The sequence below is a fragment of the Choloepus didactylus genome, chromosome 8 (genome assembly GCF_015220235.1).
Source record: "Choloepus didactylus isolate mChoDid1 chromosome 8, mChoDid1.pri, whole genome shotgun sequence".
NCBI lineage: Eukaryota > Metazoa > Chordata > Mammalia > Pilosa > Megalonychidae > Choloepus > Choloepus didactylus.
Window position 1 is genome coordinate 10,079,133 of NC_051314.1, and position 27,056 is coordinate 10,106,188.

General features: G+C 55.4%; 1 protein-coding gene across 1 annotated transcript; it reads left to right on the plus strand.

The window, feature by feature from the left end:
- Positions 1-6,052: 6,052 nt before the first annotated feature.
- On the plus strand, positions 6,053-25,207 carry A4GALT (alpha 1,4-galactosyltransferase (P blood group)). The gene is made up of 3 exons (XM_037846641.1): positions 6,053-6,182; positions 21,128-21,251; positions 22,755-25,207. Exon 3 carries the CDS (start codon positions 22,801-22,803, stop codon positions 23,860-23,862), a length of 1,062 nt encoding a protein of 353 aa, XP_037702569.1. The 5' UTR covers positions 6,053-6,182; positions 21,128-21,251; positions 22,755-22,800; the 3' UTR covers positions 23,863-25,207.
- Positions 25,208-27,056: the final 1,849 nt, after the last annotated feature.

Consider the following 27,056-nt stretch of genomic DNA (forward strand, 5'->3'; position numbering starts at 1 on the left):
ATTAAGCTCTTACATCTCATGAGAAAAACTGTGAAATTCAATTTTTCTTGAGCATTTCCACTTTGGTTACAAACTTAAGACAATTCTTGTTTACAATTTATACTGTGATTTACAGTTTTCGTAAGGTTGACTACTACAGTAAACGCCATCAGATACTTACACTTAGGCTTGTTCTAAAACATCTAAGCCATGGATCATGCATTTCAGAATCATTTCCGTCTTCTTTTTCCTTTTGGGGATTTTACTGTACTTGTTTTCGTTTCTCCCTAATGCTTCAGTGATGGGATTTTGATACTCCTCCATGTTTGCAATAATCTTCCGAGACAAGCGGACATCACCGCAGCTGGATGTTTGACCATTGGTCCTTGGCTGGGACACAGGCTTGGTTGGCTCCCCCAGGGTGACACTTGGCTAATTCATCATTTTGGACATTCTCTGTTGAGCTCGCTTTCTCCTTGGCTACTGGGGTGACCCTGTGCTGAGTAACTGAAGGAAGCTCGTCCACCCCGTTTTTCTGGGGGGCCACCAGTGCCCACCAGCGAGTCCTTCCCTTGGTGTAGTTCCTGCTTCTCCAGGGCTCCAGCCTAGAGCTCTTGTGTTTATTCTTTTCTGATTGCACAGGTAAAGCAAACACGTCTCTCTATTATGTGAACAATGATTTTAAAAAAAACCAAATGCACAAACCAACACATCCCAATCTCTTAAGCTCAATATATACTAAAACCAGGCATATGACACCCATCTATTTTATACTACAGTTCTTTTTTGGAATGTTTTACATTAACTTTTTTTCCTTTTGAGTATCATTATAGTCATGGCCTTTCACAAAATTAATTTATTCAAGTTAACTATCATTATTGCAATTAGTAATTTTTGATGCTCATTATTACTACTTGGCTAGAGTTGGGGGAGGGGCTCTGGGTCACTTCTGTTGACTTTCCTCTACTTCCCAACATTTCTGAGCATGGCCTTACTTTCTGGCTACAACAGGAGGTTCTGGATCATCCTGGTTTTATGCCCCAAGGAATCCTGGCTCCTTTTTGTGGACATGAGTCTTAGAGACCAAAGTCTCAGCCCCAGGGGGCCTGTGAAAGTTGGGGGTGGGCGAGAGGCTGCCCTTGCTTTTGAGCCACCCTCGCTGGAAATAATGCTGGAAATATCTCTTATTTTTAAGGTCATAAGTTTACAGTAAATGTTCCAAGTTACCACCTCTTGCTGCTGAACTGAATTCTCTTTCCATTGCTTTGGTAACAAATATCCACAAGCACATCACTGTGACGCTGGCAAGGGCTCCCATCAGCAGCAGGGGACACGAAGCAGACTAGAAGGGGTGGGAGGAGGGAGGTGAGACAATGCCCTCAAGAAATTTAGCTGAAGCGAGGAAAAATCTGGAAGTTACAGGATGGAGGGAAGGGCTTTTGTTTTGCCTTTTATTTTCTTATCCTCTTAAGATGGGAGAGGTTCAATCTGATTTAGGGTGGAGCAGGATAAGCCAGTAGTATCCAGCAGGGATTCTTCTCGTTACACCACGGGGTGGGGGGATGGGTGGATAAAAGAATCCAGCTCATCTCGTTAAGCATGTAGTTGGCTCAGATGTAACTGGAAAGAGGCTCCAAGGATGCCTGGACCCAGCTTCTGCTTCTGTCTGCTCTGAGATGGTGAAACACCCTCAAGCTCCAGCCCCCACACTCCCAACTCCCATTCCAGAAGAAAGTGGGGTCATCTTTGTCTCAGGACTTCAACCCGCCACCCAGGATTCCCTCTCATGGGACCAACTTGAATCACATGTTCATCTCTGGGCCAGTCAGCTGGCTGGGGATCCAGATGAACCCACTGCCTGAAGTCGGCTCCAGGCCTGCTCTGGAGCTGGGGTGAGGCAGGTCAACACTACCTGTTCTGGTTTGCTAATACTGCCATTATGCAAAACACCAGAAATGGATTGGCTTTTATGAAGAGGGTTTATTTGGTTACAAAGTTACAGTCTTAAGGCCATAAAGTGTCCAAGGTAAGGGGGGTACCTTCACTGAAGGATGGCCGTTGGTGTCTGGAAAACCTCTGTTAGCTCAGAAGGCTCGTGGCTGGAGTCTGCTTGCTCCCAGGTTACATTTCAAAATGGCATTCTCCAAAATGTTGCTCTTGGGGCGTTTTGTCCTCTCTTAGCTGCAGCTCCTCCAAAATGTTACTCTTAGTTGCTCTTGGGGCATTTGTCCTCTCTTTGCTTCTCCGGAGCAAAAGTCTGCTTTCAAAGGCCGTCTCCAAAATGTCTCTGTAAGCTGCAGCTCCTCTCTCAGCTCCTGTGTGTTCCTGTACCCTCTTGGCTGTACCAAGCTTGCTCCTTCCGTCTGCGCTTATATAGTGCTCAAGTAAACTAATCAAGGTCCACGCTGAATGGGCAGGGCCACACCTCCAAGGAAATTATCTAATCAGAGTTATCATCTACTGTTGGGTGGGTGGCGTCTCCATAGAAACACTCAATCAAAGAATTATAATCTAATCAACCCTAATAAATCTGCCCACACAAGATTGCATCAAAGATAATGGCGTTTTTGGGGACATAATACATTCAAACTGGCACACCACCAAACCCAGGTGGGCTGAAAGTGGGTGTGCTGGTTTGGAAATACTATGCCCCCCCAAAAGCCATGTTTTAATTCAATCTTGTGGGATATTTGGATTAGGTTGTTTCCATGGAGATGCAACTCACCCAACTGTAGATGAAACATTTTAATTAGATATTTCCATGAAGGTGTGGCCCCACCCATTCAGGGTGAGTCTTAATTAGATCACTAGAGTCCTTTAAGAGATGGTTGGCACCAACAGAGATGCTAGAAGCTGACCAAGATGCTTGCTGGTGCTTAGAGATACTTGGAGTTCCAGACAGAGGGGATTTGGAGACGCTAAGCTAAGAGAAATGCAGAGACATTTTGGGGAAAGCCATTTTGAAACACAACCTGGGAGCAGAGGACCAGCAGACACCCATCACATGCCTTCCCAGCTGCCAGAGCTGTTCCGGAAGCCATCAGCCATTCTTCAGTGAATGTATCCTCTTGCTGATGCCTTAGTTTGGACACTTTTATAGCCTTAGGACTGTAAAAGCCAACCCATTTCTGGTATTTGCATAATGGAAGCTCTAGCAAACAGGAACAGTGGGGGAGGCGATTTCCCAGGAACAATGTGGGGTGCTGCTGCCAGGAGGACAGGCTTGCAGAAAGAAAATGAAGAAGAAGCAGAATAAAAGATGGAAGGGAGAGGGGGGATGGTGGAGGAGAGGAGCTCAGAGGTGGCGAGAGGAAGGACCTAGAGCCTTTGAATGTGCAGTTCCCTCTGCCAGGAACGACTTCCCCAAATGTCCATCTGAAGGACATCCCCTCACCTGCAAGCTGTGGTAGAGATGTCGGCCATCTGCCCTCCTTCTCTGGGGCCCTTCTCCAGGGCCCTGGAAAGGCCTGTGGAAATAAACTGCGTTTAAGGGAAAGCCACTTTGGGAGGGTGCAAACTGTCAGAGGCTCTTATGCTGAACCGAAACCTGCTTTGGAACCCGGGCCCAATGGGGACACAGGGAACAGGGCTTGCGCCCGGGACAGCCCTCCAGGTTGCTTTGTGCTGTGGGGTGATGGGACATTCCCTTTGGAGAGAAACTTACTGGCTGGGAATCCTCAGGTCAGAGGTGAGGGTTGAGGATCAGGGAGCAGGAGGCACTCTGGGTGCCACGGGGGAGCCAGACTGTGTGGGCCGCGATGTGCTTCCCACGCCGAGCTTTACCGATGGGTAAACTGAGGCCAGACAGGGGCGGGCAGGCAGGCTTTCCCGTCCCCACCCTCTTCTTTCCTGCTTCCCCCTCTGGGAGCCCCCAGGCCAGGCTCAGCCAGACAGAAATAATTTGGTCTCAGAGGCTGCTGGGGATTGGGGTGAAGCAAACGCGAACTTTTACCTCTGCCCCTCTTTAACAGACTCGCTGACTTTGGGCAAGTCAGTTCCACCCTCTGCCTCAATGCCCTCATCTGCAAAAATGGAAATAACACTACTGCCAAAGAAGGTTGTTGTGAGGCTTAAGCAAGCTGCTTCCCCCACAGGGACGGCCAGGAAACACACGGGGCAGGGCACAGCCTTGAATCAAGGAGATCGCTCCCACAAGAAAGACACCCCCTTCTCAACTCTCTTTAAACCCTTCCGCCTGGGTCCACAAATGCTTTCCAGGCGCTGGCCTGTCTTTAATAGGCCGGAATCTCCTTCGTTAACAAGGAAAGAGCAGCAGTGGGCTCAGCCCTTAGGCAGCTAACAGTATCCAGCCAGAGCATTACAACATTGTTTCAACTTCATTTTTACAGTTACCTTCTAGTCTAGGTTGGTGATGGTGGCTTTCCATTTAGGGTAGTAATAGAAAGTATCCTTTTAGGATACATTGATTGGAACTGAAAAGTTGATATAAAGAAAAAGCATGAAGAATATTACAAGTGGTGAAAGGGTACACGGCCATTCCACGGGTATTTGTTGAGTGCCGGTTACTCTTCCGGGTGCTAGCCCAGGCAGGGTGCACAGAAGACAAGTCAGAGGAGACCCAGGCCCTGGGGGGCTCACATCCTAGTGCAGGCGACCAGCAATAAAATAAATGCCCTTGTGAAATACAAAGCATGTCATATGGTGATAGGTATTTGGGGAAAATTCGTGGGGTGGGTGTGTCCGGTTTGAAATAGGGAGGTCAAGGAAGCCTCGCTAAGGAGAGGACACTGAAGCCAAACCTCGAAGGAGAGAGTTAGGAGCGATCTGGGGAAGGGTCCTGGAAGGGGTGAGACCCAGGAAGCAGGCCAGCGTGGCTGGGGTGCAGTCTGGAAGCAGCTGAGGTCAGAGGGAGGCAGGAACCTGGGTTTTTCTTCTGAGCCCAATGAGGAACCCCTAGAAGTTTCTGGGCAGTGGAGGGAGGTGACCTGACCTAGGTTTTATCATCACCCCCCTGGCTGCTGTTTTGAGAATAGACCTTGGGGAGGAGGTGGGTGAGGAGGCAGCAGAAGCAGGGACAGCAGTGAAGAGGTAATCACTGCCAGCCAGGAGATGCTGGTGGCCTGGACCTGATAGTAGGGTGTGAAGGGTCACATGGGGCCATCTTTTCAGAGTCTTGCTGTGGGACTGGTTGTGGGGTATGTGTGTGCCGGACAGAGAGGGGAGTCCAAGTCTGGAGCCTGAGTGGAAAATGGGGTTTTTGTTAACTGAGTTGGGGAAGCTGCAGGAGGACAGCTTTGGGGGAAAAGGTTGAGGGTTGGTTGGAGCAATGAAAAGGGAGGGCTTCAGGGGATGGTTAGAGTTGGGGGTGGGCAGGCTGAGATTCACATTTGGGTGTCAAGGGCAGAAAGATGGACTCCAAAGCCACAGGGCTGGGTGATAGTATCAGGGTGGGTGCCATGGTAGAAAGTCCCATACAGATGGAGGCAGCTGGTGGGAATTTTCTTCTTAGTCATTCACTCAAAGGATATTTATCAGGCACCTACTTTATGTGGCAGACACTGTTCTCCAGGCTGGGCAGTGCTGAATTTTCCCAGCAGCAGGGGCAGCCCAGTGGCCCGCTGAGGAGGAGGAAGCACAAGGAAGAAGTGGGGAGCCGGCAGCGGGTGCCCGGGGGTGGGAGAAGACTGCCAGAGGGGAAAGGACTAGGGCAGCCTCGGGGATACTCAGGAGCTGTGAAGGTTCAAGCAAAGAGCTGACAATTGGAGAAAACGCTGGGATGGCGCAGAAGTGATTAGCACAGAATGGGGGACTGGGGGCGTTTAATAAATACCTCCGGACAGCGGCAACGGGCAGGCCCAGGTTCAAATGTTGGCCCTGCCCCTGCTCAGGTGTGTGGCCTTCAGTTACTTAGCCGCCCTGAGCCTCAGTTTTCGCATCTGTTAAATGGGGGGAATGAGATTATAAACCCATCCCGCTGGCCGCAGGCAACCCGGGGAGCGGTCGCTCCCTGCTGGCCCGCGGGCGGGTGACGGCCCAGGCCCGCCGGGGACCCGCAGGGACCCTGCAGGGGCGGCGCGGCGCGGCGCGGGGACTCGCAGGGCGGGGCGGGGCAGCGCTGGACCCGCCCCGGGCCGGGAAGGGGCGGTGCCTCCGCCCGCAGGGCTCGGGGGAACGGCCCTCCCCGCCGCCGCGCCCGCCCGGGGCCCGCTGTCCACCTCCCGCCGCCGCCGCCGGAGCGGGAGGTACGGGGGTCCGCGCCGAGGGGTGGCTCTGGGGGGCACCGCGGGGAGCCGGGAGGAGGGCGCGCTTGGGGAGGGGCGGGGGGAGGTGGGCTGCGCAGCGCGCGGAGGGTCCGGCCGCCGCCCCGGGCCACCTGTTCGGGGAGCGACGTTTGTGCGCTCACGGGCCCGGCGCGGCGGTCGCGGGCGGTCGTCTCCCACCCTGGCCGCGGCGGGCCCGAAGTTGAGCGCTCCGGCCGGCGAGGGATGGAGCGGCGCGCCCGGCCCCCGAGCCCTCGAGGCAGCTGCGCCCGGGCCGGGGTCCCGCGGGCGGAGAGGGGGTTCCTGGGGCGAGAATCCTGGGTCCGAGGGCGGGCCCTATCCGGCCCCGCGCCGCGACCTTGGGGGCCCGGGGCCATCTCGGAGCGTAGCCGCCCGCCTGTGCTCCACCCCGCCCTCGAGGGGGTCCGGCTGGGGAGAGGGCTGGGGGCGGCCAGCGGGGCCGGGGCCGGAGGCGGTGGCGCTGGGTCCCTAGGGATGCTGAGGGCTGGGACGCGCCGAGACTCGGGGAGGGCCTCCGGGGGGCGGAGGCGAACGGGGCAGAGCTGGGGAGGGGGGCAGCCGGGTGCGGCCCCTCTCCTGAGAGCGCCCCCCGAGGACCGCAGACCCGGGCCTCTCCTGCCCTCGGGCTTCTCTTCCCTCCGTCTTTCCCGGATGGAAGGGTGAGGTCCGGACCCAGAGCCCATCCTCCTGGACTGATCTTACTTGCCTCATTTCCTCAGCAGTCACCTGAGGGTAGAAAAACCCCCATCTCCTTCCCGGTCCCTGCTGAGCCATCCCCCCACGGCCGCCCTTACCCGCAAACACCCTCTCTGCTGCCCCCACCCCCCATATTGAGAGCCATTTACCCCTCATTCACCCAACACTGAAAGCACCAGGTGTGCACCAGGCCCCTCCCCAGCTTTCCTGCTCTTTCCTCCAGTTGCCCAAGGATTTCCTCTTTTCCATCTACCCCTCAAAGGACTCAGGAGCTGGGACCCAGAGCCGGCCACCAGGCCCAGCGTCACACAGCCGGGCCCAGGCGGGGCCAGGACCGCACCCCTCCAGGCACCCCCAGATCTTCTCCAGGCTCCCAACCCCGGCAGCATGCACTGTTCACACAGCTGAAGTTGCCTGAAGGGGACCAAAATGCAAGGGGGAAGAAAGGGAGAGCGGCGCCCTAGCCCCGTCTGTTGGTGCTTTCTCTCCCAGCCATTTTCCCTGGGGCCTCATGGCTGCCCCCGCTTGTCTGCTGGGACTGCTCAGTATCAGACATGGAGAGGCTTCGAAAATCCGGGCTTTGTTTCCTCCTGCTGTTGAAGACCTACAGCCGCCTCGGCTGGCCCCGCCCCAGGGAGCCGCAGGGTTGGCGTAGCCACAGGGGGGTGCTTGTGAAGCACCTGGAGGTTGTGGCCCACCACACTGTGCCACGGCACCCCAACTCCCCCCACTCGGCCTTAGGGTCACAGACCTGGACCCCTAGAGACTCAGTGAGCCGCCTCGGTGCTGGTGCCCAGCTCCTGTTGATTCCCCTGGATTGTCTGTCCCATCCCTGACCTTCCCCCCAGAGGGGAAGCTCCCGGAGGATAGGGACCCTGTCTGAATCCCAGTGCCAGCCCAGAGGATAGGGACCCTGTCTGAATCCCAGTGCCAGCCCAGCACTTAGTAAGCGCACATTCAACATCTCTCGAATGGATTATCTGAGTGAAGCTGGGGAATACTCAATAGTGGTATCACTCAGAGAGAACGATTGTTAACATTTGCCTTTTTCCCCAGACTTTTTTCTAAACACTTTTGAAAACTCGTTTGAATACCTTACATCTACCCATTTTCCCAATAAGCCATCGTTTGCAAGCTTTCCCCACCTCTCAAACATTGTCTTTAATAGTTCTCAATGCTTACATAGCGTGACATCATATTTGGTTAATGGAGCTGCTTTGACACTTGGATTCTCTTTGTATTTGGCTCTTTTAAATGATGTGACATGGAATTTCTGCATACATTTATGCGTTGCTGAATTTTTCTTGGAAAGGGAATGACCTGTTAGCCAATGGCTACAAACTTCTGCAGCCCAGTGGTTTTTCAGCAGGTTTATGCTCTCCTGCCTCAAGTGTGGGTGTGCGTTTCTTTTTACTTCTAGCAATGAAATTATCAGATCGAAGAGAATGAGTGTCCGGATATCTGTGTTTCTTAGTTATTTGCTTGAGCTTGTCCAAGAGGTATTTGCCCCTTGTTTGATCTCTCTTTGGCCCAGGTGTTCTCCCAGGTTGTCATTTAGGTTGCATTTTTTGCTGCTGCTGACATGTCCTCTGTGTGTGTGTGTGTTTGAGGAGCAAGTTGTTCATTCTTATTTGACATTATTTGTGTGTGCTTTTTGAGGAGGGTGTGCTGGCTGCACTTGTGAGCTGATGGGAAGGAGCCAGGAGAGGGAGGGCTGAGGCCCGTGGGGAGGGGCAGGGCAGCAGGAGCGGGAGGGATCCAGGGCGAGGCCCGGAGGGAGGGCCTGAGGGGCACTTTATTCATCGACTTTGATCTTAGTGACGGGAGTGGCACCGAGGTCCCAGCCAGGCTAGGCTGTTTACTGGCCTCGTCCCTGCCAGTCCCGCTTCCCTGGGAAGTAGCAGGTGTTATCTCCGTTCAGATGCCAGAGGGGAGTGCCTTGCTCAGGGTCACTCAGCTGACCCTGACAGGCTGCAGGGCTGGTACCATCCAGGCTCTCCCCACCACACCTGGCAGGCGGCTTTCCTCTCGGAGTCTCTCTTTCTCGTCGTATCGGGGAACAGCGCCCATCTTGCTCTGGCCGGTGTGGGAGGATCAGTGTCCCTTCTTCTCCTGCCCGCCTCTCTTTTCCCTCTGGACAGAGCCCTGCAGGTGTGGGAGCCTCCAGCCGGGCATGGTTGGCCCAGGACCGGGGGAACCTCCTTGCCTTCTGGCCGGTGCCACACACAACCCACCGGAGCAGAGCCTGGGAGGACGCCGCAGCCTTCTGGGTTTCCCACGTGTGCAGAGCTGGAGCTGGCAGTGAAGGGCTGGATGGACGAGCGTGGGAAAGTGAAACAGGACAAGTGGCCTTGGCTGGCTCTAACTCACGCTCTGAACAGGCTTGATTGGCAGGAGCAGAAGTGATTGTTCCAGATGCAGGATAAAGAACCCGGGGAGACGCCCCTCCCCCCAGGTGTCTGCAGCCTTCATTTGCTCCTTCCCACGGTCTCCAAGAAAACCCTGAAGCAGAGGGGGTTCCCATCAATTGAGTCCCCACTAAGTGCCAGACACTCTGTAACCTCATGTAATTAATCCTCTCAGCTATCTTCTGCTGCTGTCCTGTTTTACAGATGAGGACACTGAGGCTCCGAGTCCAGTGTCTCTTCTTTATCACAGCAAGTTGGGGCCTGAACCCCAGTGCAGTCCTGGGCAGACTCCTTTCATCTGGCAAAGGGTGTCTGACTCCACTTCCCAGCTGTGCCTCAGTTTCCTTAACTCTTTTATTAACTATGATTACTACTAAGGGCACCTGCCGTTCAGGTTTGCTCTGAGGGCTGGCTGCCTGGTGTGAACCATCACAAAATATGCGCTATTGTTATTCTTAAACCACTTAGCCCCAGACCTCACGGGGAGCAGTTTGGGGAGTGGTCCATAAACTCAAAGTGCCTCGCCTGGCCTCTGCCAGCAGTGCAAGCTGCACAAACAGAAAGAACAACCACAAACAGAAAGAATGAGCACAAACAGAAAGAACAAGCACAAACAGAAAGAACGAGCACAAACAGAACAAGCACAAACAGAAAGAACGAGCACAAGCAGAAAGAATGAGTCGAGTCGTATTTATCTTTCACCAGATAAGCAAAGAGGACAAGCAGACAAGCACTGTGGGGCCTGGGTGGTGAGGGTGTGGGGAGACAGCGCACCCTCCACTGGTGGTACATGGATTATATGCTATGTCAGTTGGACCAGCTAGTGGGAAGGATCCAGAACCTTCCAGTGCATTTCTGTTGAGCCAGGAGGCTCACTTCTAGGAGTGATTCCCATAAAAGCAATTAAGCCGGTGCTCAAAGCTGTAGGCACTAGGATATTCACCGGGGGTGTTGTTAATAAAAGCAAAAAGGGGGAAACGTTTCCAGTGGTCCCAGAGGGAAATAGGTGAAATGGAGGATGGAGCTGTCATGTGCTGGGATATAGCATAACCCTGGAAAATTCGGGAGTGGAGCTCTATTCGTTGACATCATATGAAAGGCACGACGTATATTTTTGAAACTCTTTGTTGAGGTATAATTTGCACATCATTGTAGGCATACAGTTCAATGAGTTTTAGGAAATGTATACATTGTGCCACCATCACCACAATCTAGTTTTAGAATACAGGAGACTGGCATATTATTCAGTGAGAAATAAAGCAAGGCATAGAACAGTATGTGCAATAGGATCTCTTTTTGTGGGCCTGCCCGTTTGTGGTTCTGTGGAAACATCGATCCAGGTGAATGGAGGCATCAGAAAGGAACCAGAAAGAGTATACTGAATGCCAACAGGTGTCCCCTCTGCCAAAGTCATGGGAAGATTGCCACACCACGTCCCTGCCTAAAAGCTTTGGTGGCTCCTCACTGTCTTCAAGATAAAGAGCAAAACGGGAGGTGCCCCCGCCGGCTGGCTGAACCCCCCTCCCCCGCCCTGTGCCCCCGTAGCCGTGGTCCTGCTGTTGGCTACGTGTTCGTGTACACACATTGTGGAAATGCCTAGGCAGTGCCGAATGGTGCTGTCTAAAAGCACCCAGAATCCTTACAACCAGGAATAACCGCCATTAGCAATTTGGTGTACTGGGGGCAGATAGTTGTTCTTACCTACTACAGTTAGGAGGTTCCTGAGTGAGGTGGAGGAACATTTGGGAAGAGCTGGAAAGAGCACATTACAGAAACTTGGTGTGTTTGCCTGACAGGCAGGCGGCCAGCTTTCCTTTCAAGTGTTTGCTGACGTTTTCAAAGGCATTCGGGGGGTCAGCAGTTTCCCCTTACTCCGCGTCTCTGGGACCTGGGGTGCCCGTATCTCGCACGCCTACTAACCTTGCAACCTTGGGGTGTTCACCTGTCCTCTGTGCACCTTATTTTTCTCATGTGTTAAATGGGCACATGATGAGAGACATGAAGACCAAATGAGGCAGAGAATGACGAGCTCTTGGCGGGCCGCTCTGGGCCTGCGGTGGCAACTGTTATGATAAGGTTAGGAGGTTCCTGGTCAGGGACAGGTGGAGGGACATCTGGGGACGAGGGAGGAGCCCATGGGGGAAACCTGGAGCCCCAGAGCCTGGTGCATTCTTAGCAAAGGGGAGGCGGTTGGCTTGGCTGGTGCCGTGGCCTAGAGAGGGGCAGAGGCGGAGGGGAGCCCCTGGAGAGTAGGGAGTGGAGGCCGGGAGGCCAGGGAGGAGGCTGGGTTGGTCAGGCCCAAGAGACACAAAGATAGACAGACAGACGCGGAAGAAATGTGGGGAAACCTGCTGAAAGGGAGGTGCTCTCCCCATTCCCCTATGTCCCTGCTCCGCGCCCCGGTGCATCAGCCTCTGTCCTGGATTATCACTGGGGTGGGCCTCAGGCCTCCAGAAGCAGCCAGATCTTAAAGCTCCCTCTAAGACACATCATACATACCATAGCACCCCCTTGCTCAAAATCTCCCACGGGCACCCCACCCACTCAGAGAAAGACAAGTCCTTCCAGTGGCCGGGAGGCCCCGGGGGTCTGGCCTCCCCACTGCCTCCCTGACCTCCTCCCCAGGTCCCCAGCCCACCTGCCTTACTCCGCTCCCAGCATGGCAGCCTCTGCTGTTCCGGAAACACCCCAGGTACCTGCCACCCAGGACCTTCGGACTCACCTCCCTCCCTTGCTGGGACACGCTGCCCCCAGATGTCCTCACGGCTTGCTCCCTGACACTGTGGCCCCATCCTCCCAGGCCACCGGCCCTGCTACTTTTTCCTCCGCAGTGCACACCACCAGCTGTTGGATTTCTTTATCTGTGAGTTTCCCCTCTAGATTGTCAGCTGCTTTATCAAGGCCACATGTGACACACGGGAGGTGCCCAAACTTTTGTTGAATAATGAGCGAAGGGCCTGGGGGCTGTGGGAGGTGCTGAGGGCTTGCGGAGGGCTTGCCCCGATTCTTTCCAAGACAGTGTGTTGCGTCAGGTTGAGCAGGAACTCTGTCCATGCATCGCCCTTCCTCCTGACCTCTGTGCCCTTGGCCTTGGCACCAAGCGGCAGGCGGCACTGACACTTCCTGTCTCCGGAGGTCAGTGATGACTGCCTCTCATAGAATGGACAGAACTGGTGCCAGGGGACCAGATTAGAAAAGTCCTCTTTCCCAAGCCTTGTATTTTACAGATGAAGAAATCGAGGCTCAGATTTGCGGAAGAGGGGTGTGACGGTTAGGTTCGCGTGTCAGCTTGGCCGGGGGATAGTGCCCATCTGTGTGGTTAAACCCTTACTGCAAGGACATTTCCGGCTCTTAAATCAGCAGTATGTTGATCGCATCTATGGCTGTTGGCTAAGGGAGTGTCTTCCGCAATGAGAGCCGTTTAATCTAATCTGTTGGAGGATTTTAAGGGGGAGGTGATAGCTTCAGTGGACAGAAGAGAACTTTTGTCTCTACGCCAGCCAGCCAGCTTCTGGGGAATTCATCGAGGACCCTCATCGCAGCGCCAGCCACAGCCTGCCCTGCGGAATTTGTACTCGTGCACCCCCACGGCTGTGTGAGACACTTTATAAAATCTCATACTATTTACAGATATCTCCAGTTGTTTCTGTTTCCCTAGAGAACCCTGACTAATGTAGGGATTGTCTTCCAAGGTGATGCGCAAGTGTGTAGAAGATAGAAACCAGTGCCCTTGCCCAGTCAATATCCAATTTGCAAAGATTGTTAAAAATAATGACAGTAATGGCCGAGTCCTGGATGCTTGGGCACTTTTTTGCTTCCAGTTATTTTTCATCTTTAATATGGCCAAAAAAAAAAAAAAGAGAGAGAAAGTTAGGCCTTGTGGGCTCCTTCCTCTGAGTAGAGTGAACTCTGATCTTTTCCAAGGCGCATTCCATCACTTGGAGTTCTGATGTTCTCTGATGAACCTCTGGGCTCTCTGAGCAAATGACCAGGAAGAAAAGCTGGTCATGTGCTCAGGACGGGTCCTGGTGTGTGCACTCGGGAGTGTGTACAGTCATGCCTGGGGAGCTGTGGGTGCAGGAGCCCAGATTTGCGGTGACTTCTTACTGCCTTATCTGAGCATAAAACTCAGGGAGGGCAGCTTCCCCTGCCCCTGAGAAGCCAACCTCAGCCAGCCTGATCTTCCTCCCTGTCTCCAGTGCAGACCTGGAGTTACCCTGGAGGGATGGCCTCAGGGATGGTAGAAAGGGACTCTTGGACCAGCAAATACTCAGGTTCTTTAACATGAAGAGTTAAAGGCATGTGCCTTTATTTGGTGCCTCCAGGTGGTGGGCAGGATGCACCAGTTATGACATTTATAATTTGCATTCACACATGCTATACACTTTGCAAATGGCAGCCCCCTAAGTAATTATCACAATTGATCCTGGCTTTCTGGGCGGGGTAGGTATTATTTGCTCCTTCATTCAAAAAATATATAAAAATTGCCTACCTACTGTGTGCTGGGCACCATTTTGGGTCCATGGGGTGCAGAAACGGGTACAAGCGACCTTGTCTCTGCCCTCCCAGAGTGTCAGACCCCAGAAAAAAGAGTCTAACATATAGAAGGAATGTCTGATCCACGGGCCCTGCTGCTTATCTCATAAATACCAGGTGCGCCATAAACTAAGGGTTGAAGGCTGTTTCAGGAATCCCAGTCACAGTGGCACCTGGACTCCAGGGGGCAGACAAGGCAAGATCAGATATCCCCATAAAGATGAATGACCGCAAACAAGCCAAAAGGCCTGCTTCCTTCACATAGATAATATAGTGCACATCAAAGAAGAGTAGTGTGTTAAAACCCTAGTAACCAGTCAGCAGAAACTGATCAGCACTCACCCAATCGAGGCCCAGAACACACCAGCAGGACCTTCCCCCCAATACCCAACGTGGGTTTTTCCTTTAAAAAATGCTGCTCTCAGATAGAGGGCCGAAGCCATTTTTCCTTTCTTTCTTTTCTAATGGCTCCCACCTGCTTTCTTCTGCTTTCTTCCTCTAATAAACCTTAAATTCTCTACTTAAACCATGACTCGCTGCGTTTGTGTGAATTCCTGAATGACCTAACACAGAGCAGACGTTGTTTTCCATGGGATCAGCGTGTCCTTAGAGAAAGACCTTGGGTTGCTTCTAATCTTTGGCAATGACAAACCTGTGACCTTGTATAAATTACACTTATCTGGCAAATAAATTCTCAGAAGTGGGAATGCTTGCCCAAAGGGCAAACGCATGTGTCATTTGATAGCTGTTGATATGTTGAGTCCTTCTATCTGATAAGTCCACCAGCTATATGTACGTATGTATGTGACTATTTCCCCATAGCCTGGTCAAAAGAATGTTTAGTCAAGCTTTTGGATTTTTACCAATCTAATAGGTGAGAGACACTATCTGGGTATTGCCATCCCAGCTCCAGGGTTATAAAGGAATTCACCCGCAGTTTGTTCTTTACTTTGCTGGGTTTTATTGTTTCACCTTTGGCTACTGATCAGAGATGCTGCCTCTATTGTATATGAAATTACCATATTTACATGAGTTCTCTTTTGTTCCATTGATTTGTTTTTCTGTTCATGTGCTAAGGCCACATTGTTTTAATTAGTGAAATTTTATGGTATATTTTAAGATCTAAAGGGCCTCTTCATTTGTTCTTTCTTAGATTTTTCCTGTAGGTTCTTGCTTGTTTGTTTTTCTATATGAGCTTTAGAATCAATTTGTCTAATTCAGCTTCGTGTATGATTTATAAATTGGCTTGGAGAATTGACATCTTTCTGAAGTCAAGTCTTCTACCCAAAAACAGTTTGTCTTTCCATTCTTTTGAGTTTACTTTTGTATTCTTCAGGAGCTCTAAAATTTGCTCACAAAGGTTTTGCACAGCTTTTGTTCAATTTAACTCTTAAGTGTTGTTGTTGTCATAACTTATATCTTTCAACTGCTAGTTTTTGTGTTTAAGTGTATGTGTGTTTTGGATGTGTGGATTTGTATCCTACCATTTTTCATTATTTGTAGTTTTTCAATAGTTTTTCTTGGCTTTTCCAGGTTTACAAGAATACTATAAGAAAATAGCAATAGTTTTAACTGTTTCTGTCCAATTGTTATCTCTGATTTCTTTCTCTTGTCAAATTGCTTTGGTGAATATATCCAATGAAATAGCCAGGAGCAGTGGTGCGAGTGGGCATCTTTGTCTGATTCTAGACTTCAGGCGGGCCCCCACATTGTCCCCTGAGAATGCAGCTGTCTCTTGACTTTTGTGTTCATATAAACGATCTTGTGAAGGAAATACCTATTGATTCCTATTTGATCAAGAATGAGTGTTGAAAAATTTGTCTAACGGTTTTTAAGGAATGACCATCTTATTTTTCTCCTTAGAGTCATTAATATGCTGAATTATATTAATAATTTCCCAATATTGAACCATCTTTGCATTCCTGGAATAAACCCCACTGTGGTAACCTTAATTCGAAGGTTAATTTGAACTTCAGCTGGTTGAAGTTTTGTAGGATTTTGTTTTTGTTTTGTAATCTGTGTTGGAATTTTGGATAAAATTTTCATTTATTTGGTGGCAAGATTTGGGAAGCTCTGAGTATTCATTTTTTCACACCAAGAAAGGTCTCAATTTTAGGACACCCATGGGTGATAGTCTGCTACAGCAATTACAGGAAACCAATGCCAGGAGCTTGTTTCCAAGCTCCCTCTGGCTGCTCTGTTTCCAGGTGTGGCATCCACTGGGGTGCCCACCTCCTTCCAGAAGGCCCCCAGGGAACAGGGGCAGGAGGGGGCTGCCCTGGACCCCACTGCCCCAGACTGAAGGCCTGGCTGGAGGTCTGGCTCCTGCTCTGGCTCTACCCTGCACTGCTGTGTGACCTTGGCTGAGCCCCTTTCCCTCTCTGGGCCTCCGTGTCCCCATCAGAATGTCTGAATCTCCAAGGTCCCAGCCCTTGGAGGGATGAGCCTGGTAGTAGGTTGGTGTGGCATGGAGGGGGCCCCACCAGTGCTGTGACCCTGTGCTGTTGTTCTGGGTAACCAGGGCTGGACATGGGGGCACAGACTGGGCCAGAGGCAGGTCTCACCCTTGGGGATGCCTCAACTGGGGGGCAGGTAACAAAGGGTGATGAGCGCCAGGGTAGGGAGCCTTCTCGAGGCACTAGGGCCTGGTCCCCTGATGCTGGTGCCACGAGTCAGGCCAGCAGGGGTCTGGCCAGGCCTTTGGCCCTCTGCTCCCACCGGCCCCCTGCCCCTCTACTCACCCCTCACCCCCTGCCTGAGATGGACGGAGGGTTCCGGCCATTGGGAGCCCAGGGAGGGTTTAGAGCAGGAGCGGCTACAGGCCACTTGCTGTTGGGAACTGTCTCCCCGGCTGTGGGGGTGGAAGGGGTGGGGCTGGGCAGGCGGTGGGAGGCAGTGGTGCGATGTGCCAGGCCCGGGCTGCTGAGGGCCCATCCTCGGGGCCGGGAGTGTGCTCTGGGCCCGAGGTCACTCAGGCACTGGGCAGAGGCCAACTTGGCCCCACTCAGTTTCTATTCCTGGGTCTTGAGCTCCAGCACTAAATATGGAGCTGCCTGAGTCGGGCTCCCCGGGCCATGGCCAGGCGTGGACTTGGGTGGCCCGGCCTCCCTCCCACCATACCCAGACCCCACCCCACTCCCCGTGGGCTCCTGTCGGCCCACTGCTGCAGGGCCCCTGGGTGGCCAGGGCTTCTCTCTGTGCCTGGCTGTCCATCTAACTGTCTGTCCATCCATCAGTGTAGTCTGCATTGGACTAAAAATACTCAGGACCAAGCTAGGCTTAAGAGCAGGGGCCGCGGGAACAGAAGGCTCCTGGCTTACATCGGGGCTCTGCCACTCACGGCCTGGGCTGGGGGAGCCCAGGTGGCTCACCCAACCTCTCTGAGCCCCAGTTTCCTCTCACTTGCTCACTCAGCCACCCACCCACTCACACTCACACACACTCACTCACTGGCTTGCTCACTCATTTACTCAATATTTTTCAACTACATGCCAGGAGTAAAGCGGTACATAAGGCCTAAAATATCCCTGTCTTCACAGAGTTATGTTCTAATGGGAATAGACAGAAAAATAACCAAAAGAAATAAGTAAAATATATTTGTTTTATTTATAAATGCTAGGGAGGAAAAAAAATTAAATTAGAGGCCATTGAAGTAATGGGGTGTTCTAATGTGAGTTGGGGGGCTGGGGAGGGCCCCGGAGGGAATGAGGGAATGAGCCCCGTGGAAGAGTGTTCCAAACAGAGGGATCAGCAAATGCAAAGAGACACAGTGGGGACTGGAGGCCGTTCAAGAAAGAGCCAGAGGCCAGTGCAGCCGGGCAGAGATGACGGGGAGAGAAGGGGGACACACAGCGAGGCTGGGGGGACAGGCGGGACCAGTGACTCGGGTCTCTGCTCTCCTCGGGGTCCGAGCAGAGGAGTGGCATGGCCCAGCCCGCATTTTGGAGGCCCCTTCTGGCTGCCCTGGAGCAGAGACAGCAGCGAGGGGAAGGCAGAAGCAGAAAACAGTGGGGAGAGGCAAGAAGGGAGCTTGGGCCAAGGGCACCCCGGGAGGAGGGCTGTGGGTCCGATCCTGTTCTCTTCCCGAGCTGGAACCCAGGGAAGCTCCAGACGTGACTGTCGAGGGGGAAGGAGGCAGAAGGATAACGCCGGGTTGGGGCCTGAGCATCGGGAAGGATGAAGCTGCCATTTCTCGACCCAGAATGGGGGTCAGAACCGACGTCGGGGCAGCGGAGGGACACGTGTTAGCGGAGGGCCTGGTGCAGGGTGGTGCTGGGTCAAGTGTGCTCCATGTCCCAGCTGCTGCTCCTTTGTGAGCAGGTCTTTGTTCATCGACAGCCACTCCTGGTGCCCTAACCTTTGCAGGACAGCGGGCACCAGGGGACAACTCCACCGAGTCCCTCCATTGGTGGCGTTCCCGGGGCCAGAGCTAACTGCAGGATCCAGGACAGGTGGATTGGGTGATGAGCAGAGGGCCATGTCCCTGGGAGGTGAGACCCAGTGGGCTCCCAGAGGGGGCAGCTCGGTTCTGACGGTGCAAAGCTTCGCCAAGGGGCATGGATGGCTGGGGCTTTGAAGAACAAGGAGGGTGGGTGGTTGGGAAGGAGCAGGAAGGCGTTGCAGGCTGTAGGAGCTGTGTGAGCAAAGGCAGGGGCCCTGGAAGGGTCCAGAGTGATGGGGAGGCAGGGTCATCGAGAACATGAAGGGGCTTCCGGAGCCTTCCCCCAGTGTGTGGTCTTGTGGGTCTCAGGACTGTTGGGGAGAAACTTCCTCCCAGGCTGAGCTGCTCCACAAGGAATGTGAGGGGGTGAGCTGTCTGTCACTGCAAGAGTGCCAGCTTGCTCATCTGTAAAATGGACATAGAAGTGAACCCCTCTAGAGGTTTGTGGTGGGGATTGAATGTGGGTATGTCGTAGCACACAGTAGGAGCTCAACAAAGTTACCGCTGTGATGTTTCCCCCTTGTTGCTCTGGCTCCCAGTAAATGTCTCTCTGAGCCCACAGCCCTCACCAGTGTCCCCTGGTATCCTGAGAGGGAGGTACTGCAGGGTGCTAAGGGTCGGGGCTTGTCCCGCCCCCCCAAGTCAGCTCCTCAGTCTGGCCCTTAGCTATGGGAACTTGGGTGAGACACTGGACCTCAGTGTGCCTGTTTCCTCACTTCATTGGACCACGAGAGGATTAGCTGAGGGCTTAGCACATCGTGTTGGGGTCAACTTGCTCATTATCTGCACATCTGCCCTAGGAGTTGAGGAGATTCCCCCCCCACCCCAGGATGAGCTCTAACTCCCTTCTTGTCAGTGTCACTTCTGCTTCAGGACTGTGAGCAAATCCTCTGGCCCATCCTTGGCCATGCTGGGTAGAAGGCAGGGTGGAGAGGGTCAGACCGCACGCTCAGGTCAGAGTTACTTGGGGGGACTGCAACCGCAACCCCGAGGCCAGCATGGAGGTGGTGGCAGAGCTCAGTGGGGGTTCCCAAGGGGACTGTGAGGCTAGAGCCCTCGGGTATGGCAGTGCTACTGGAGGGGCTGGTTCTGCTGGGGATAGAGCCAGGGTCATCAGCAGAGTGACCCTCAGCAGGACTGGACTGGTGGCCTGGAAGCCACCAAGGGTGACACCTGCCTGGGTTGCAGGAGAAACAGCCAGGGACAGAGAGGGTGCCCACCTGGCCTTGAGCCACCTGTCCTCAGGGTGAGGGTGGAGGGGCAAGGGGGCTGTTAAGGGTATGTCATGGCCACCGTGGACCACGTTGGAAGGCGCACAGGGGGTGGGGGCCCAAATCCCCACCCAGAGCAACCCGGCGGGACCCAGACCGCGAATGGGAGTGGACGTGTGGTCAACCCTCGTGATTTGCAGATTCCATATTTGCAAGCGTGCCTACTCGCTAAAATGCATTTGCAACCCCCAAATCAATACTCGCTGCACCTTTGTGGTTATGCACGTCCATGCGCAGAGAGCGGAAGGATTCGAGGGGCCCGAAGTGCCCATTCCTGGCTGAGGTCGAGCAAGGCGGCATTCGGCCTTCCTGTCTCAGCTCATACTACAGACGTGTCCTTTACAGTCTATTCAGTGCAATGTCTTTTGCAATTGGGAGATTTTGGGGGAGATCTCGCTGTTTAATGGCCCCCGAGCCTACTGCCACAGAGCTATCTAGCGCCCCTGCGCATGCGAAGGCTGTGATGTGCCTTACGGAGAAAATATGTGTGTTAGAACGGCTCCGTTCAGGCATGAGTGATAGTGCAGTTGTCTGTGAGCTCAGTGCTATGGGTCAGCATGTACACCATGTAAGGTCTCTGCACAGAAACACGCATGAAACAAAGCTACACACTCATCAGTTGTCGAAAATGTCATGGGAACCTAAGCCTGTTTCCCCTGGAGCAGCAGTTCTGTGTTTCCTCACTGTGTTGGCGGCAACTTTGTAGGACACAGTTACAGCTCATGGAAAGTCTTAACCGCATCCGGAAGGGGGGATGCCCGGGCACTACCCACTGTGGGGCATACAACTCCCTGCACCCACTTTCCCCACCTGAAACTTGGAATCCCCTGAATTCCCTCCCCCACTCCACCAGCCTCGTCCTCTTGTGTCTCCTAATCCCACTCACCGGCCTGGCCCGTCAGTGGCCTCCTGCCTTGGCCTTGCACTGAAGCCCACCCAGCCCCACAGAGCAGCAGGAAGGCACGGTCCCCACCTAAAACCCCACAGTGGCTCCTCAGCCCACCGCACAAAGGCCCTGCTCCTTCGCCAGGCAGCCGAGGCCTCTGCCATGTCCCCCAGGACCTCCACGCCCCCTCCCGCCCCATCTCTCACCACCTCCACCTTGCCCGCGTCTGGATGTCCCAGGTGCCCGCAGCCCTCTGTGCCCTCCCACCCGCCGGGGCCACTGACAGCAGCCATGGCTTGACGCCTGCTATGTGCCAGGCCCTGAGCGCGGGGACAGAGTGTGCGACCCGACTGGTGATTCTGCTGCCGTGGTGCTTACCAAGACCCAGAGCCGCCACCGCCACTGCCGCCGCCATTTGGCTAACTCACCCTTCTCCATCCCTTGCGCCAGCTCTAGCATCGTCTCCCCCAGTCGGCTCCTTGAGGGTGGGGCCGCATCTGATCCTTCCCTTTTCCCAAGGGCCAGCAAGGGCCTGACCCTAAGAATGTCCCCTGCTGGGGTGAGAGAGGGAACCAGTGAGCAAACGAGCCCCAGGCCCGGCCAGTTGTGGGGCTGAGGGTTGAGGCCAGTGCCGACGACCCTCCTCTCTCTCTTCCCGTCTTTTGCAGATGGACTTGCAGGCGCAGAGAGCGAATGGACAGGCCGTGTCTGCATCGCCAGAGGCTGGCCGCTGAGCTAGCGCGTGTCTGCAGGAGGCCTGCTGGACTGCGCCACCATGGGCTGTGTGGGCTGGTCAGTTCCAAGCCGGGGGCCTCACGGTTCCCTGCCCTTGGCCCTGCCTCTGGCTAGGAGGCTCACTGGGAGGTGCCAGCTGCCCTGGGGAGGGGGTGGGCCCCAGCCCCTCTCACCCCGAGGCCGCGCCCCATCCCTCTGCCCCTTTGTGCTGGTTTCCTTACCCCTGAAGTAGAAGTGATGGGACGGCCCCCGGAGGTCCCAGGGGTGTGAGCACTTAGGAGGGGCTGAGTGGGTGGGGGTGGGACCATGGTTTATAGCATGGACTGGTCGGGGGCACCAGGCTGTTTGCACCCTGGCTGCCGTCCGTCCCAGGCCGGGTGGCACAGTGGCCACGAGCACAGGCGCTGGTGCCAGGTGGCCTGGGTCAAACCCCTGCCCTGCCACTCACTAGCTGTGGGGCTTGGGGCAAGTGACCAAACCTTTCTGTGCCTTGGTTTCCTCATCTGTACAATGGGGATGATGGTTCCCATCCCACAGGGTGGCTGTAACGATTAATGACTTAATGTGTATAAAATGCTGGGATGTCATCTGGCACCTAACTGGTAGAACATCAGAATGAATGAATGAATGAATGAATGAATGAATACAACCCTTTAGTGGGCTCCAGCATTCCTTTCCTGCAGGTGGGAAGACTGAGGCTAAGAGAGCCGGGTACTTGCCTGGGGTCTCTTAGCTGGCTCCAGCAGAGTTGGGGTCTCAGGTCTCTCAGCCATTCACACAGTCCCAATCTGGGGACAGGCCCCGAGCCTGTCTTGTTTCCCCAACCACCAGCAGGGCATCCAGGAATTTTCCTGGCTGTGGGCCAAGGCGACGTCATCAGGGGTGAGGGGGATCCAAAGAGAACACCAGCAGGCAAGGTCACGGTCCAACTTTCCTGTCCCTTTCCTGTGAGAAGCACAGCCCAGGTCAAAGGCAGAGAAAGCCAGGGGCTCAGGGGACCCCTTCGTGTCCCGGCAAAGGGTTTTGGATCCCAGCAGGCACCCCCAGGGGCCTGCAGCCGAGCCCGTCCTGCTTGGCTGTTCCCCTCTCGGATGAGCTCCAGGCCTGGTTTGTGGAACCAGATGGAGCTGGGGGCCACGGAGCTGAGCTTTGACTCGTGGGCTGCCAGCCCTGGCAGGGCGAGGGCCAGCGTGGCCTGTGTGCCACGTGGCAAAGGCCTCCCTTCTGGCTGCCCTGGCACATGCCGGAGCCTGGTCTGGGCCTGTTGTAGGGGGTCCGGCCAGCGTGTTCCCAAGGCGGGGACAGGGACCCTAGTCAAACCTCAGGCCATGGGCCACTGTTTCCATTTTACGGTGAGGAAGGAAATGCGACTCTGAGACGGGATTTGCCCAAAGTCCCCCTGCTGAGAGCCATCAGGCCAGATTCAAGCCCAGGCCTGCCTGGCCCCAGAGCCCGGTGGGCCTCAGAAGCTGGGGCCGACGCCAGCCAATGGTCACAAGCATTATTTCTGGTGGGTCAGGGATGCCGGTGGCCAGCCCGAAAGTGGTGCTTCTCTTGCAGATCAGTCAGTTCCTGCTGGAGGCTCCCGGAGTGACCTGGGGAGACCATGCCCAGGCCCCCCGACCTCCTGCTGCGGCTGCTCCAGGGTACTTCCCGGCAGCGGCTCTGCACCCTGCTCATCATCGGCTTCAAGTTCACATTTTTTGTCTCCGTCCTGATCTACTGGCACATTGCGGGGGAGCCCCAGGGCCAGGGGCAGCTCCACAGCCTGCCGCCCGACATCCCCTGCCCCCGCCTGGCCGTCCCCACGCCGCCCTCCGGCTCCGCCTCTCCGGGTGACATCTTCTTTCTCGAGACCTCAGACCGCACCAACCCCAACTTCCTGTTCATGTGCTCTGTGGAGTCGGCCGCCAGGACACACCCCGAGTCCCGGGTGGCCGTCCTGATGAAGGGGCTCCCGGGGGGCAACGCCTCCCTGCCCCGGAACCTGGGCATCTCGCTTCTGAGCTGCTTCCCCAATGTCCGGCTGCTCCCGCTGGACCTGGAGGAGCTGTTCCGGGACACACCCCTGGCCGCCTGGTACGCCGGGGTGTGGCGCCGCTGGGAGCCCTACCTGCTGCCCGTGCTCTCCGATGCCTCGCGGATCGCGCTCATGTGGAAGTTCGGGGGCATCTACCTGGATACAGACTTCATCGTGCTCAGGAGCCTCCGGAACCTGAGCAACACGCTGGGCACCCAGTCCCGCTATGTGCTCAACGGCGCCTTCCTGGCCTTCGAGCGGTGGCACGCCTTCATGGCGCTGTGCATGCGGGACTTCGTGGCCCACTACAACGGCTGGATCTGGGGCCACCAGGGCCCGCAGCTGCTCACGCGCGTCTTCAAGCAGTGGTGCTCCATCCGCAGCCTGGGGGAGAGCCGTGGCTGCCGCGGGGTCACCACCCTGCCCCGCCAGGCCTTCTACCCCATCCCCTGGCAGAGCTGGAAGAAGTACTTCGAGGACGTCAGCCCCGAGGAGCTGCCCCAGCTGCTCAACGCCACCTACGCCGTCCACGTGTGGAACAAGAAGAGCCAGGGCACGCGCCTCCGGGCCACGTCTCGGGCGCTGCTGGCCCAGCTCCACGCCCGCTACTGCCCCACGACGCACGAGGCCATGAAGATGTACGCGTGAGGGGCCTCCCGGGGGAGAAGGGCCCTCGGCCACCCTTCCCTGAGAGCAGGATGGGGGCCTGGGAGAGGGGGGTCTGAGTGGCTGCTGCGGGGATGGGTTGCAGGCTGGGGGAAGGGCGGGGACCTCCGGCCCCAGGAGGTGTGGGAGGAGATGAGGCTGCGGGCCTGGGGTCGTTCCCCCCAGTCGGGTCCTGGACCCATGGAGGGCAAGGCCCTCCAGCCAGAGTCTGCCTCCCCCAGGCTGGCAGTTGCATCTGGGGGCTTCGAAACCACCAGCAAGAACAGGGAGCACCACAGCATCTTCTGGGGTGGCACAGGGAAGCCCCCGGGGAGGTAAGAAAGGAGAGGGGAGGAAACGGCTCATGGGCGAGCCAGACTGCAGACCGCGTCCCAAAAGCCAAGGCAGCTGCTTTTCATCCAGTTTGGTTCCTTTCTCGGAAGGGCTGAGCAAGGCCGAGGCCGGCAGAGCTGGCCTGGGGAGCCCCTGGGGGAGGCCCTGCCAGCCCACCCCATCCTAATTTCCCGAGATGTTGCAAGGGTGATGCATGCCAGCCACCCACGGCAGAGTGGGGGTTCTTCTGGCTCAGGGAAAGGATTTAAATGAATGTTCTCTGTCTCCACTGCCCCTGCTAAATACAGGAAGAATAATAAATGTAATGAAAGTGCCTAATGCACGTCCAGTGCTTTTTTGGTTGCCGAAATGCCTCACTCACAGGCCCGGCAGAGGAGGAAGCAGCTGGGGGTGGGGGTGACCTGCCAGCCGGGCTTTCCCCACAGCTGCCCTGATGGGAAGGGCTCAGAGGCCAGCCCGGCCCCCAGCATCCCTGGGGAGCAGCCATGGAAGGCGTGTGGGAAGAGTCTGTTTTTCTCACCTTATAAGGCCCCCAGCCCTTCCTCCCCCATAATTACCCTGAATCCCTTTTAACCAAAATGGAGCCGCTGAGGACCCTCCAGAGGCCTGCTGTTGGAGCAGGAGGAGCCCCCGTGAGGAGGAGGAGGGCCCTGTGGAGTCCCTCCTGCCTGGCCCTCCTCCCTAGATGCCCGCCAGGCGGTCCTGGGTCTGAGCCAGAAGAAAATCTGCATTCACCAGGGCAAGGCCCCGGCTGGTTTGTGTTGAGGACGTGGCCTCCGGGAATGGGTGTCCCCACCAGGCTGGAGAAGTCCCCGCTGGCAGAACTGAGGGTGCTGGCAGGAGCTGGTGCTCAGCGGCTGCTCCTCACAGCCCAGGGAGGAAGCCGGCAGAGGCCTCTGGCTCCCACCGCAAACCGTCTCAGGCAGCCTGGTAAGAGGTGAGCTCCCTGGCTCTAGAGGTATTCAAGAACAGCTGATGTCTTTGATGAAAACAACGGATTGTGTTTCAGTTATTTTTCTGTCATTTTACGTCTTTTTCAAATTTTCTAGAATGAACAGGTTTTCCTTCAATAGTACAAATTATGTGTGACTGTATATATTTAGCTGGGATGACTTCTTAAGGTCAAGCATTCTATAGTCATTTTGCCATCATATAGTGAGTGTCTACTATATGTCAGGATAGAGACGAAGCAGACACATCACTCCCTTACTCTAAACTCTTCCATGGCTCCCTGTTGCCTACAGAACAAAGCCTGACTTTTGGACCCAGCATTCCAGGCCCTCCATCCACACTCAACTGCATGTTCTTGACTCTCTTTTCCTCTCGGCCAAATGTTGATGCTCACTGCGCTGGCCCGCTGCCTGCAATGCCCTTCCCAGCCATCTTCACCTATACAACCCTCCTTTTCCTTCCAATAAGTCCAATGTTCACTCCAGGAAGCCTTCCCTGACTGCTCACTTCTCTACCGTCCCCCCGTTCCCAATTCCCAGGCTTTCCCATGCTCATTGGATTCCTGACCTGTCCCCCAAAAGATCAAGGGCAGACCCATGTCAGATCCCTCTTGGGTTCACTCTGGGCTTTCCTCCTCCCCCAAGCAGACCCTGTGCTCCTCCCAGGAAGCTCCCCTGAACACCCCTTCCCAAAATGGGCCCTCTGGTAGGTGACCCCACTTGATGGCTGGTGTCGCCAAGCCTTGTCTGTGCTTTCTGGCTCCCAGTGCCACCCATCTGGCTTGGTGCCTGACCCACGACACCCATCCCAGCTGGGCTCAGCAGGGGGGCAGCCTGCCTCCCCAGGGAGAGTCCAGAAGACCTCTTGGGAGCAGGCGGCCACGAGTCTCCAACAGGGCCTGCCTCCTCCCCCACTCCACTCACCTCCCTGCAGCTCAGTGGACACTGGCCCAGAGCACCCACTGTGTGTCCTGACCCCACCCTGGGCACACTGTGTGTGTCGCTGTGTCATCTGTCCGCAGGTGGCAGAGCCCAGAGTTCCTGGGTCTGGTCCACAGCCCCTGCTGTTCCCACCCAGCCCGGGCCAGCCCCCGCTCCAGCCTGGCACCTGCTGGGGCCTAACGAGTGTCCGTTGAGTAAATATCAAATCCTGGACTCTGGAAAAAAGGAAACCACCTCCCACTTCCACTGCCGTTGGCCCTCATTTTGCTGGGCCTGGCGGGGAGGGAGGGGGAAGGCCTCCCGCATGTCCCTCCCGGGGATGCCAGGGCCGCTGCTCACAGTGCTGCGTCACCAGTGCTTGACAGGCGCCGGAGACACTTCAGTTTGAACTCCACATCAAGTGCTCGATGTTCCAGAAGGGCTGGGCGGTGCCAGCTCTGCATTTGCTTCCCCAGGAGGAGGAGAAGGAGGAAGGGTGGGGGTAGAGAGTGGGTCCTCTGGTCTGAGAGTTTAGGGGCCTGCCCGGGTCAGCCTGGGACTCGGGGGCCCAGCCCCCTGGCCTCCGGCTCTCACTTCCCGCTGGTCTCCCCTCCACACCCTGACGGCCAGAGGACACGGCCCTGAGATGACACCACGTTCCAGTGTGTCCTTTCCCAAGGGCGTCGGGGGCCTGGAGATGGCCCCACAATCGGGCCCATGTGAGCTCACAGTTGGCTCAGGGACAAAGGCAGGACCTCAGCCACCTCCTCCCGGGGGCCCGCTGGGCTGTTTTCCTGACGACCCGCCGAGTCGTGCCCAGGGGCAGGGGCTGCCTCCCGGGGCAGGCGACACTGGAGTGGCCGAAGGCAGAGCGCAGACAAGAGAGCAGAGGCAGGAGAGAACGGAGGAGTTGGGGGAAAGCGAGAGTGGCAGGAGAGGAGATTGGGAGCTTAGTTCGGGCAGGTTGAAAGG

What these genes read in the sequence shown, in the direction of transcription:
- A4GALT (XM_037846641.1), top strand. Translation starts at nt 22,801, where the DNA reads ATGCCCAGGCCCCCCGACCTCCTGCTGCGGCTGCTCCAGGGTACTTCC.